Source organism: Salminus brasiliensis, chromosome 5 (assembly GCF_030463535.1).
Source record: "Salminus brasiliensis chromosome 5, fSalBra1.hap2, whole genome shotgun sequence".
NCBI classification, from domain to species: Eukaryota; Metazoa; Chordata; class Actinopteri; order Characiformes; family Bryconidae; genus Salminus; species Salminus brasiliensis.
Genome location: NC_132882.1, coordinates 29348664 through 29361261, shown reverse-complemented (window position 1 = coordinate 29361261; position 12598 = coordinate 29348664). Strand labels below are relative to the sequence as shown.

Genomic DNA, 12598 nt, shown 5'->3' with positions numbered 1-12598 from the left:
GATACACACACACAGACACACACAGACAAATGCAAATACAAGCGTCTGCATCAGTTTCACACCAATGGTAACAAGTCTCAACTGAATTTAGTCAGCTGATCTCCATCATTAACAGCAGCTCCTATAGAAAATTAATGATCCTGCTCACACTCACAGACACCAAGACAAGGAAACACACACATACACACACACACAAAAGTGTATATCCCCACAGGGTCTTGGCCTTTCTGGTCAATCTTGCATGGAAGCCTGTAGTCAGCGACCAGTCTTGCCGTCTTCTCTGGGGATATGAGCTTCCAGCTCAGCACTGATGATCAGAACTACACTCACAGAAGCAGGTCCGCTCTCGCGCTCGCTCAACAGGATGAGTGCAGCGCCTCCATGTTGCCTAGCAACTAGCCTAAGGTGTAGCAGGTTAATTCTTTGAAAGCCATGTGCCATTTCAGAGGATGAACCCCCCCACCCCCCCACCGATACAAGCCGTAATGAAGAGCCTTACAGCAAAGACTGTTGCGTGCACGCGTGAGAAAGACGCTCCGTGGGAAAAAAGGCGACACCTCTTTTGCTTGATCTCCTCCTGATCTCATTCCGAGTCGCTCCGTCTCTTTCTTAAGTCGATCTGAAGCGTCTGAAATGTGTAAGTGGACTCGGATTTACAGCTGAGCTGATAGTAGAGGCTCTGCACTGAAGCATTGTGTTGGTACCTGGCTGTGATAATGGCTGCTATTTGTCCAGTGAGGAGATGAGAGACTCATTAGACAGGCAGTAACAGCTGAGGCCTGTTGTAGGGGGGGGGGGGTGAAACAATGGAGAGTGTGTGTGCGCTCTGCGTGTGCCCACACTGCTCGCACTTGGGTGGAGTGGTGCTTCTATGAAGAGAGAGAAATTCAGCTGCAACGGGTTTGCTTGAAACCGTTTTCAAACTCATTACGCCACTCTGACGTACTAGGCTGCTCTTAGAGCGCTCCAGCCGAGTGGCTGACCGAGGGCAGGAGGAAAGAAGTTTACTTGAAGGAGACGAGTGAGAAGATTCATTTGGTGTTGGTGTGTCTGACCATAGGTATGCTGGGAAACTTCCTGCTGAAACTTAGGAAAATGTGTCCTTGTCTTTATCAGAGGTGCTGAGACAGCACAGTTCGATATACACAGACGGTAAGCTACAGAACAAGTGTTGATGTGGACAAAGAATGGCTTGGCTCGCTGCTAACTGCATTATATGACTTTGGAGAAGTGGGCTCTCGAGAAATCCTCTAACAGTATTCTATGGCCTGAGCCTTTCACTTTCAGTGATGGTTGTGTGTCTCTCAGTCTGTCCAGAAATGCATGTGTAAATCATGTCTTGTGGTGATCAAAGCATGAATTACACTTTTCCTATTTTCCATAGCGTTGCTTTAATCGCATGTACTTCTACTCGAGAAGAATCCTGCAAAGTTACCAGTGTCACCTGAGCCTTTCACTTTCAGTGAAAGTTTTGTCTCTCTTAGTTCATCCAGAAACACATTGCTGGCTGGCTCAAAGCACGAATTACACTTTCTGACTGACGGGGGAGCGCAGGAGCAAGAAATGCCAATTTTCCATAGTGTTGCTTTAATCCTGCCTGAACAGGGTTTCAGATACCATTTCCAAAAAGCGATTGGCCTATTACTGTAAACAGCCAATAACTAGACCTTTACTACTCAGCAGTGTCTCAGCAGGGTTTAGATGATCTGAGTGACTTCAACTGAGCCATGATTTACTCTTTTCCGTTAAAGGCGAGACTTTCCACAACACAAATCCAACATATGGAGTAATTGTAGTGAGAATATTAAATAAACGAATAAAGAAATAAATGACTACAATGAGTATGAAATAATTCAAAGTTTTATTTAATTTTTAATTTTGAAATCACAGCATAAATAATTGTTAATATTTGAGTAGCTGTTTTGAGCAATTATTTATCACACTATGAAATAATTAAATCCAAGCATCAAAGTCAGGGGGTGGGCCTAACTCTGATCTATTCAGGTTGATTAGCTAGACTGCACAGCAAGTCAAGACACGCATGCTTGACAGCTACGTCTGTCCGCTAATGCTAGTTCCCCTGAGGATTTTGAGTGTTCCCATTCGGATTTTAGCCAGCAATCCGTCTCCCTCCTTAGCATGGCTAACATGAGCTCTGTCCACCAATCATGGTTGTCTCTGGTGTTGGCACAGCAAGATCTGCTGTGTCACAGCAACTACAGATTCATAAGAAAAGTCCCAAAGTAGCTGAAAAGCTTCTCAAACTACAGCACTTATAAGGTTCTAAATACTCCCTTCTCTGCTGTGTTCCAATAGCTATTGTCCTGTGTACTTCTACTTGACTGTGCCTGATGTGTAGCTCATGGAGTCACATGGCGTCACCAGATTCACTGGCTATATAAATGCAGGATAAAGCAACATAGAAAGATGTTTAATTAAACTCAAGAAAAAAAAAAAAAGAAAAAAAAAAAAAATTATATATATATATATATATATATATATATATATATATATATTTTTTTTTTTAGACGAAAGATGTATTATTATTTATAAATTAAAGAATCCTACCTAATGTCACAATTTGCCCATTTTATTGGTTCTGCGCTCCAAAACATTTTACCCATTTGTTCAGAATTCTAGAATTATGTATTAACTTCCAATCATATCTGACACATACATTAATTTTAGACAGCATAAACTTACATATACTGTACATAAGGAAACTATTTAGTTCTGTGGAATTTTGGAGATTTAAGGGGATTTTTTTTATATCTGCACAATAGTGGTGAAAGTGGGTTTGGTATAAAATTGTTACATTTGCTAAATTGGTGTAAAATTGTTAACTGTAGAGAAACGTACAAGTTTGGATTTCTTTACAGCACTAAGGGGGGTGGAAACCAGCTGGGTCAACATGAACGTAAACATGCCTTGAGTTTTACATATCTTGTTGAAATAGTGGCAAATTTGAAGAAAAATGTTCTTTGAGAACTATTTTGCCATCCAAAGCCCCTCCCATCCAAATATTTTACGCCAAAATTACCATCAATATTCAGAATCATTTCATGTAATAACTGTAGAGTTTGGAGAAACTGCTTTGTTTGGACATCTGACTCCCATCACCACCACTGTGAACCATTCTAATTCTGCAAGTTTCTCCAGAACACAGCATTTCACCAACTCTGAATGATTTTATTTCCGAAGAAATTTGGAAAAATGGTGAAATTCCACTTCTGTGGTCAGTGGTCAGATGTGCTGTGCAATTCTTCAAACATGTAATAAGTGTCACAAACATCTTTAGCGCTTGTTTCTCCACTGGACGGAGATGTGCTTGATGACTGGATTGCAGGAGGCTTTCAATTAGTCCTCCAGCTGGTAACGCCAAGACCAGAGACAATATCACTGCTCAGGAAATGACTTCCAGCTTTTTTTAGCTTCTTTCAAGGACTAAGCCGATAAGCCCCATCTCTCACTCGATCTTTCATCTGACTTCTTTTTCGCTTGCCTAATTGGATGTGGGAGGATCAGTTAAAAAACTGAAGCGATTTCCCTCAAACTGTCACCACGGCGCTCTCTACAGACAGAGATGTTCCAATCTCTCTGCCATTACAAGAATCAATGGACCTCAACGACAAAACTTTTACAGCGACAAAAATCATCTCACTTGAAAGATATGATAGTGTTAGTACTCCTGAGGACCGGTTTCAGGACTCGAAGATCTGAACTAACACTGAAATGTGCCAAAGCCAAAATCTTGAATGATGAAGTGAATTTAGACAAACATGAATAAAATATAAATGTCCGCATATGAAATACCACACGAATGTTACAGAGCCTTCTCCTATAGCTCACATTTTCCTAGATGGAGACATAATTACCATATAATGACCTACTGGCTTAGCATGTAATATTACTTAATCATTTATAATAACTATATTCTGCACAGAGGGCATGAAACACTTAACAGCCAGCAGTTCCTCCATGTTCTAATTTTTCCAAGTGGTGTTTAGCACTTTATTGGGAACATCACACTAACACCGGGTAGCACTGGGTAGAACGGAGTAGGATTGCTCTCAAAACAGCCTTAGTTCCTCATGGCATGAATTCTACAAGATGCCAGAAAAAATACGGTTAAGATTCTGGCCCATGTGGACATGGCTGCATCAGATTTTTCAGGCAAAAATCTCCCGTTCTACCACATCCCAAAGATGCTGTATTCAGAGGGGTCAGGTAACGAAGTACAAATACCTTGTTACCTTACTTAAGTAGAAATTTTGGTTGTCTATACTTTACTGGAGTAATTATTTTATTTTTTTAATTTATTTTTACATTTTCACACAATTATCTGTACTTTCTACTCCTTACATTTTAAGAATAGCCTCGTTACTCCTATTTCATTTCTGTTTGTTTTCATTCCGGCTCGTCATTGTCATTCGTCATCGTCAGTGTCATCGTCATTCAAAACAACCCCAAACAAACAAAAAACAACCCTATCCAGATAAATGGCGCCATCCAGAAAGGGTGAATTTGATTGTGGTTGGATGAGAAGTATAAACATATACCATTCTGACACTCTTCTGATCCATCGACACCTGCACATCACATCACACTCCAGCAAGAACATAACAGACGTATGTAGCCTAGTATGAAGACTTCCGTGGCAGAGACTCAAGAGAACTCGAGAGAAACGTCCCAACTAAGCTCCATATTTACATTCCAGTAAAGGTTATTGATCACATGCCTCTGAAGTTTGACTTTTTGCACTATTACAATCTTTACAGGCTCAACTACTCATCATATTTTCTGCTCCATGAAACACATGTTAATGCTCAGCAGTGCACATAGATGCTTCTTTAATATATTTGATATTACTAAACTGCATTCATTTCCAATGTGCAGATATGCAGCTGAAACAGATAGCCTAGTGCATCCCAACATTTTTCGGCCTTTGTTTTCCTTACATTACTTTTACTTTTCTACTTTAAGTAGTTTTGAAACCAGTACTTTTACACTTTTACTTGAGTAAAAAGCTTCAGTTGATACGTTAACTTCTATAGAAGTCTTTTAAACCCTAGTATCTACACTGCTACCTGAGTAATGAATGTGAATACTTTTCACACCTTACTTTTGGCTCTATTGGATTCACATCCAGTGACTGGGAGGAGCACTAAAGAACACTGAGCTTATTGTCATGTTCATGAAAACAGTTAAAGAAGACTACTGCTTTGTGCAATGGTGCATTATCTTGCTGGAAGTGTCAGTTAGAAGATGGGAAATTGTGTTCTTAAGTCAAAAGTCAAGTCAAGAGACACAGTGGAGCAAAATGATGAAGAGATGCCCATGGTCAAGAACAACACTCAAATAGGATATGGCATTCAAATGATGATGAATTGGTATTAACAGCCCAAAGTCTTCCAAGAAAACACTCCCCATACCATTGCATCACCTCCACCAGCCTGGGACCATGGAATCTTAATGTTGGCATAAAATTCTGACTCTGACCATCTATGTGCCTCAGCAGAAATCTCAGAGATTCATCAACTGGTCTACATATTTCCAATCTTCAACTGTCCAGTTTTGGTGAGCCTGTGCCTACTGCAGCCTCAGCTTTCTGCTCTTGGCTGATAGCAGTGGATGGCCCAACATGGTCCTCTGCTGTTTTAGCCCATCCGCCTCAAGGTTCAATATGATGAGCATTCTGAGATGCTTTTCTGCTCACCACAATTATACAAAGAGGTTATCTGGAGCCTGGTCAACCTCTGTCATCAATAAGATGTTTCCATCAGCAGAGCTTCTGCTCACTGGATGCCTTTTCTTTATTACACCATTGTGAGGAAATTCTGGGAACTGGTGTGCTGAAAATCCAAGATCTGCAGTTGTAGAAATACTCAAACCAGCCACAACACCAATCAACAATAATGTCACACTAAAAATCACTGAGAGCACATCTGGGTGGCTGATGCTAGACTGTATCTACAGGATTGCATGAATGAGTAGGTCTACTGACCTTACCAAGAAAAAGTGTATGTGTGGTTATTTAGTTCATACAATTTAATTGATATTGGCACATATTTAATTAATCATGCTGTTCCATAATGAGCCCTAAGCCCTAATGAGAACTAAGACGGTCACTGTCAAGATCAAGTATAGTAGTAATAAATAATTGTATTGGTTGATTGAGTAATCAAGTTGAATCCAGCAATCGTGACTGCCCTAAAATTCTTTACAGACCTCCTAAAAAATGTAATACCAGTGGGATGGGGAAGAGGGGTGTGGGATGTGCTTCAGATGAGTCAGAAAGTGTTTTATCTCTTTTATGAAACTTAAATACGTGCCCTTTTTAACATATGGTGTGCATTGTAGCATATGTAGAGCATGATCAGCGCATTTTCAAATGTACGCTTCATCTGAAGCAGAGGTGGGTGAAGCCCCTATATGTCGGCTTTCATCTTTTTAGGGAGTCAAGTAGCAGTTTTAAATAACGATCCCAGCATTTCAGCAGGTCTGATACGTATTGCATAACCATGCATCACAGTCAGACACCAGCAGACTATTACTCCAGACTACAGTCAGGAAGAGCCATATCTCCAAACCTTCTTATGGGCTTCGTGACTCATTGACAATGCCTATAGCCCGAGGTAGGAACTCCAGCACTTCATCTGTACAAAGTGACCTCTGTGAGGGTTTATGAGATTTCATGAGATTTCCGACAGCGTGCAGGCAGCCAAAACACACCTTCAAAGTCTTTAACCTTCAACTAAAGAGAAATTATACTCCAGGGCTTTTCCAGGACATTTTCCATGACTTCTATTCCAGTTAATATATACACATAGTGAGCGTACCAACAGCCTCTCAACACCAAATGTTACTACACACATGATGGGAGCAAATGGCATGTAGCTGCCTGATTCTAGCTAGAAAGAAAATATTTGTACCATTTCATCTGACACTGCCTGGTAAAAGACTTAAGCCTTGCTCTCAGAGCCTAAAGATGCAGAGCATAGATTTACTAGTGAAAGGCCCAGGACCCCATAAACATGGCTTGTGACTAACTAGGTTGGCAGCCTGTGCAGTAGCAATGCTAATGCTGGCAACAGCAAGGTAACCCCTGTAGAAGTGCCACAACAGAGATGCTGGGTGAGGCCGGTGGCCAAAGCAGTAGTGATACTGCACTAACACACATTAATGCCACAGTATGTCTTTTAACCACTTCCCTTTTCAATAGGATTTCAAGCAAGGAAACCCAACTTCAGCTTAATTAAAACTGCATCTCTTCTCGGCAGCATATACACTTGTTAGCAAGAGGCAGTCCTTACACACGTTTGTTTCAACAAGGCCTGTCAGTCAGTCAGTAAGTGCAATTGCCTCCTTTAGGCCGAGTTGTGTACCCATTTCTAGCGTCAAACACTGTGAACCATGAGGCCAGTGTATACATCTGTCCACATGTCCTGTGGACATGTGGGAACCCTGCGCTATGCTATCACAACCACATTTCAGTTGGGATAGTACAGGAAGATTGGTGAATGCTTTGCAATAAGAAAACATTGGCGATGGTTTGATAGCTTACAGGAAACCCTGAGAGTTAGGTGTTTCTCTGAGATGATGTTACACTCCAGTTCCAGGTAAAAGTTGGATGATATATTTGAGCTAGCTGAGATATTTAACCCACTCTTTCCCATTTGCTAGACAAGAGCAACCATCTCATGCTACATCCAAAATGTTCAGTGTTCTAGCAGAGAGGTTTTGCCTGTATGAGATTAAAGTGTTCTGCTTGATCTATACAATATAGGTTAATAGATGAACATGTGCATGATGTTGAGGCCTTAACATTCAGGGTCCCCCTATTCAAAAATGTTAGACAGTAACATTTATAACACTTTTGTGAGTGGATTATTTCATCAAAACACTCTTGGGGACATCTGATTCATCAAATTTGTGTACTGACTAGTCTTCCCACAACATACAGCGCATCCCTAAAATGCCTTAAATAGCTAAGCTAATAGCTTAGTTACAGACCATTACTAAAGCAGCACCGGTGCTTTTATATATTACCCCATTCACTCTGGGTGGGCCATTACAGGTAGCCAGAACTTACTTAAGAAATGATCTATTGTGCTGCTCTACCTGATATGTTGCTAAATAATAAGTCTGTACAACAGGTCTACAGAACTGGATGCATAAGAAATTGCTGTACCTGGGACATGAGCAATTGACCCACTCATGGGCAGACTGCAGAGGCGATGCCCCTTTTCCTGTGATGAAGGCCACTTTAGGCAGCTCGACGGGCAGATCCTCTACAGGAACCGCCACAGGACCACAGGACTCACAGTGCACTATGGGAATGGGTGTACCCCAGTAGCGTTGCCTGGAGATCAGCCAGTCTCTCAGCTTTGAACTGGTGAGGTAGCCACCCACATTCCTCTGCTGAGCTTTCTGGGTAATGGAGTTGAAGGCCTCTTCTCGTGTCTGACCTGTAAACTACAGAGCAGATATGATGAGATTACTGAGGGGGTATCGCTCGGCTCTCTGCAGCGCTCTCTCGGCGGCTGATTAACAGGGACATATACGCCTACGGTGTTGCTGAAGGACAGTGTAGGGGTTTTCAAGCACTCGTACAGACACACTCACAGCAGTGTCATTACACAGGTATGGCTGAATCCTCCTCCACTGCAATGTGGAACCGGGCACAAAATGTTTTCAACATTCAACAACAACAAGAGAAGATGGACAATGCTCAAAGAGCTTGATGGCCAGTGCTCTAGCATTATCAGGGTAATGATGCATCATTGGCAAATCATAATACTGGCTCTGCATGTATTCTTAAAAAAAACAATAATAAAAAACAGAATTAGGACAAATATAGACAGCATGTAAACAACAATATTATAGGTACAGTAACTGCAAAGTAGACTGGATGTTTGGTCATCATTCCATTATATTAGTTCATCCATTTTTTTTGTTTTTTTTCCACCTGCTCCTTTTAATAACAATGAGAAAAATAAAAACAGCAACAACACTAATAGTTCACGTAAATATATGTGTAACTGTTCTGCTATTGCAGTTATGTTATTATATCATAATATTTCCATATAAAATCAGTTCAAACTCACATAGAAGGTCTCGGTCATCTCTGTTATTGCCACTCCAGGCCCAAAACACTGCTACTGCACAATGTCACTTTGGTGGAACATTTGTGAGAACTCTCACAAGAACTGCATAGCCCAAGTCATATTCATATAAAATCCTGTAATGCTACTGTACCAGGTCAGTCCACATGATTTTTTGGATTTTGGATGCCTAATCTTGCTCTCTTAGCTTGTCAACAAATGCATGTGTTCAGCTGTCCATGATGGGAGAGGTCTAAAAGTGATGATTTGCATGTTGCATGTCGTGCTGTATGCATATGCAATATGTAATTTGCATACGCAGTGTTCCAGAAAGGAGGGATTCAGTCTGCTTATTTTCCTTGTCCTCATTGAGAGAACTCTCTTTTGATTCCCTAACCACAGAACCAACCCCCCTACAGTAGCACAATCTGTGAAGCTTGATATTTGCTTTTCTGCCACTTTTTTCCAGTACAGTGTATGTGTGGGTGTGTGTGAGTGTATATGTGCTTGAGTAGGTAGGGGCCTTGGGGGGGGGGGGGGGGGGGCTGTGTGTGGGTGTGTGTATGGCAATAAGAACCTTGGGACAGTGCTGATGTGTGTGTTTGTGCCTGAATGGTTTGGGCAAGGAAGGGGGGGGGGTGCAGTGTATGAGTGGGCAGCTGCCTCCCTTGTGACATGCTGAGTGCGATCAGTGTATACCTCAGCAGAGTTGATTAGGGTGTGAGTTCCGTCTTCTTCACTCTTCAGCACTGTTTCCCAGCTCACACCCAGCTCCCTGGCCACACACACGTCCTCCTCACTGCTGTCAGGGATGCCTATCAGACAGACACACAGACACACACACACACACACACACTTAACATTAGAGAAAAACTATCTGTGTGATTAAAGTGATTCAGTCACAGAGGAGCTGTTTACAGAGAACTGAGTGAGGCCAGCAGGGGATTCAGGTGAGGTGAAGCAGAGCATGCTGGTTAATGGTGCTATGAATAACCTGTGACATATTTGCCTCTGTATTGTAAGAACACAAACAGCCACAGTAAGATACTTCAAACACACACACACTTGTTTTTATACAATGTGAGGACAAGGGGTCATCGTCTTGAGCAGTCATGATTGGGATGATTGAGCGGAATAGCTGAAAACACTCTCAACAGTTAGTGGTTTTATCTTAAGTCTATATAAAATAACTAAATTAGGGATTTCCAATTTTTTGCAACTTGTGGCCACACTACCAACCCCAAAAGCTTCAACAGCCAGCCACTATAATACAAACACAATCCACATAATTCATCAATTCACACAACAAATTAGCTTTGTATCATTTTCTTCATTATAAACTCCATACAGTCAATAGCAGACATTTTATGTTGACTTACATTAAACATAGAAATGTAAATAACTAGCTGCTTCAGTTTGGTCAGACAAATCAAACCGGGGGCTTTGTTCTTTAGACTACCTCACAAGATTTTCTTTTAACAGGAGATATTCTAGTAACGTTTATGTTCACCTGCTCACCTATTATAATCTGATTTAGAGTTTACAAGCAAATACTCTAAGAGCTAAGTATTGTGTTAAGGTGCCTAAAACCTCTGCACAGTAATGTTTAAAATATTTGTTATGTCACTGGCACGCTTTGAAAACGTTTGAAAAAAAAAAAGTTAGTTAACAAAGTTAGTTTGACATATTTATATTGGTCCATTCATCATGAAATTTAATCACAGGTATTTGTGCGACCATGACGACATGTATTTATTTACGCAATTATAACACTACACATTTTAACAATGTTTTATGGTAAGTTATTGTATTAAATAATTGATTAAATAAATAAATGAAATAACACCACCCCCTATAGCTCCATCACCACAGCCTACAGGAGGGGCACAACCCACTGGTTGAAGCTGCTAGTTGCAGCTTCTCTCAGAGCTTCTGACAGTGTGCGGATTTGTTCAGTTTCAACCTTTAGTTTATTTGTATCTACTTGAATTTTTAGGGTTTAACATTTAAAGTAAAGTAAGTAAGTAAGTAAGTTTTTTTTTGCCATTTTCCACTCTTAACTCTTTAAATTAAATTAACTCAATTTTCCACTTGAAATAATCTGCCAGTTGTTCTTTACACAGTGCCAAAATGAAATCATTGGACCAATAAAAATGCTTTTCCACATCGAGTCCCACTAAAAGTTAAATAGGTTTGGAGATACAAGTTTTTTGCATGACTGTGATGATGACGTGTAACAATCTATGTGCCGCTAAAGCTCTACGCCTAACTCTGTTTTATGCTTTTGGTAGTTTTCCTACATTTCCATGACAGAAAAAAAACTGCTAGATTTCTCACCTATTACAGTGTCCAGGTATTCCTGGAACTGGCTCTTAGCAGAGATGACCACTGGAATCTCCAGGCCGGTGAACACGTTGAGGGCAGTGACCTCAGTGAGGGAGTCTGCAGGCAAGATGTCAGCAAATGAGAGCTAATGGTGAAGTGTTAATTGCGCGTGTTCTCTCCTGATAGCTCATTAACTACAATCTCTCCACAGAGACAGCGGCCCTGCGCCGGACTCCTAATTACAAACAGTCCGGTGAGAGCAGGCTAGAGAAACACCATTCCTCACAGGCAGCACTGAGAGGGCTACACAGACTCAGATTACTACACAAATACATAACACACTTTCTTATCCATGTTGTGTGTGTGCGCGCGCCTCACTTTTCCCATGTTGAAGTGCTCTGTGCAGAGAGGCTCTCACAGGGCTGGAGCCGTGGAGAAGGCGGTGAGAGGGCAGGATGGAGACGAACGCTGCTCCATACACAGCTTCAGGGGTAGAGGTGTAGGCAGCCAGCACCTCACCTGTTTCTTTCCCCCCCAGCTGAGAGATGGAGGAGGAGGGACAATGAGAGAGAACATGGTAGAATATGAGTAAATATGTAAAGCAGTGTATAACATCATGCAGATACAGGTCAGCAGCAGCTTCAGGTAACAGTGATTTTGAGCATGCCATGATCGTTGGTTCCAGATGGGCTAGTTTGAGTATGCTCCAAGGATTTTCAGCACAACAGTCTCTAGAGTTTAGGCAGAATGGTGTTATAAAGAAGAATAAAAAACACCCAGTGAGCTTCATTTCTGCCAGAGGAAACACCTTGTTAGGTCAACAGAGAATGGTCAGACTGGTCAGAGCTGACAGAAAGGCTACAGTACCAGCACAGATAACTATTATGCCCCAATTGTTGTGGGTTTGATACCCAGGCTCGACAAGCTGGCACTGTTGGGCCCTTGAGCAAGGCCCTTCACCCTCTCTGCTCCCTGGGCGCTGGAGTTGGCTGCCCACCGCTCTGGGTGTGTGCATGCTCACTGCCCACTCACTTTTCTATGATGATGCACCATGTCACAAAGTCTCAAACTGGTTTCATGACCTTGAAGATGAGTTCAGTGCTCTTCAGTGCTCTTCAGTGCTCTTCCTAATCACTGGATCCGAATCCAGTAGAACAGCTTTAGGATGT

At 41.6% G+C, this 12598-nt stretch overlaps 1 protein-coding gene across 1 annotated transcript in view; it reads right to left on the bottom strand.

Annotated features, from left to right (window-relative positions):
* The window catches only part of lars2 (leucyl-tRNA synthetase 2, mitochondrial), an 87025-nt gene that overhangs the window by 27195 nt on the left and 47232 nt on the right, over nt 1–12598 (bottom strand). The window contains exons 9-12 of the mRNA XM_072680091.1: nt 11808–11967; nt 11442–11546; nt 9804–9919; nt 8192–8475 (exon numbers count right to left, since the gene is read on the bottom strand). Coding sequence (XP_072536192.1) covers nt 8192–8475; nt 9804–9919; nt 11442–11546; nt 11808–11967 — 665 coding nt within the window. The remainder of the gene's footprint in view (nt 1–8191; nt 8476–9803; nt 9920–11441; nt 11547–11807; nt 11968–12598) is intronic.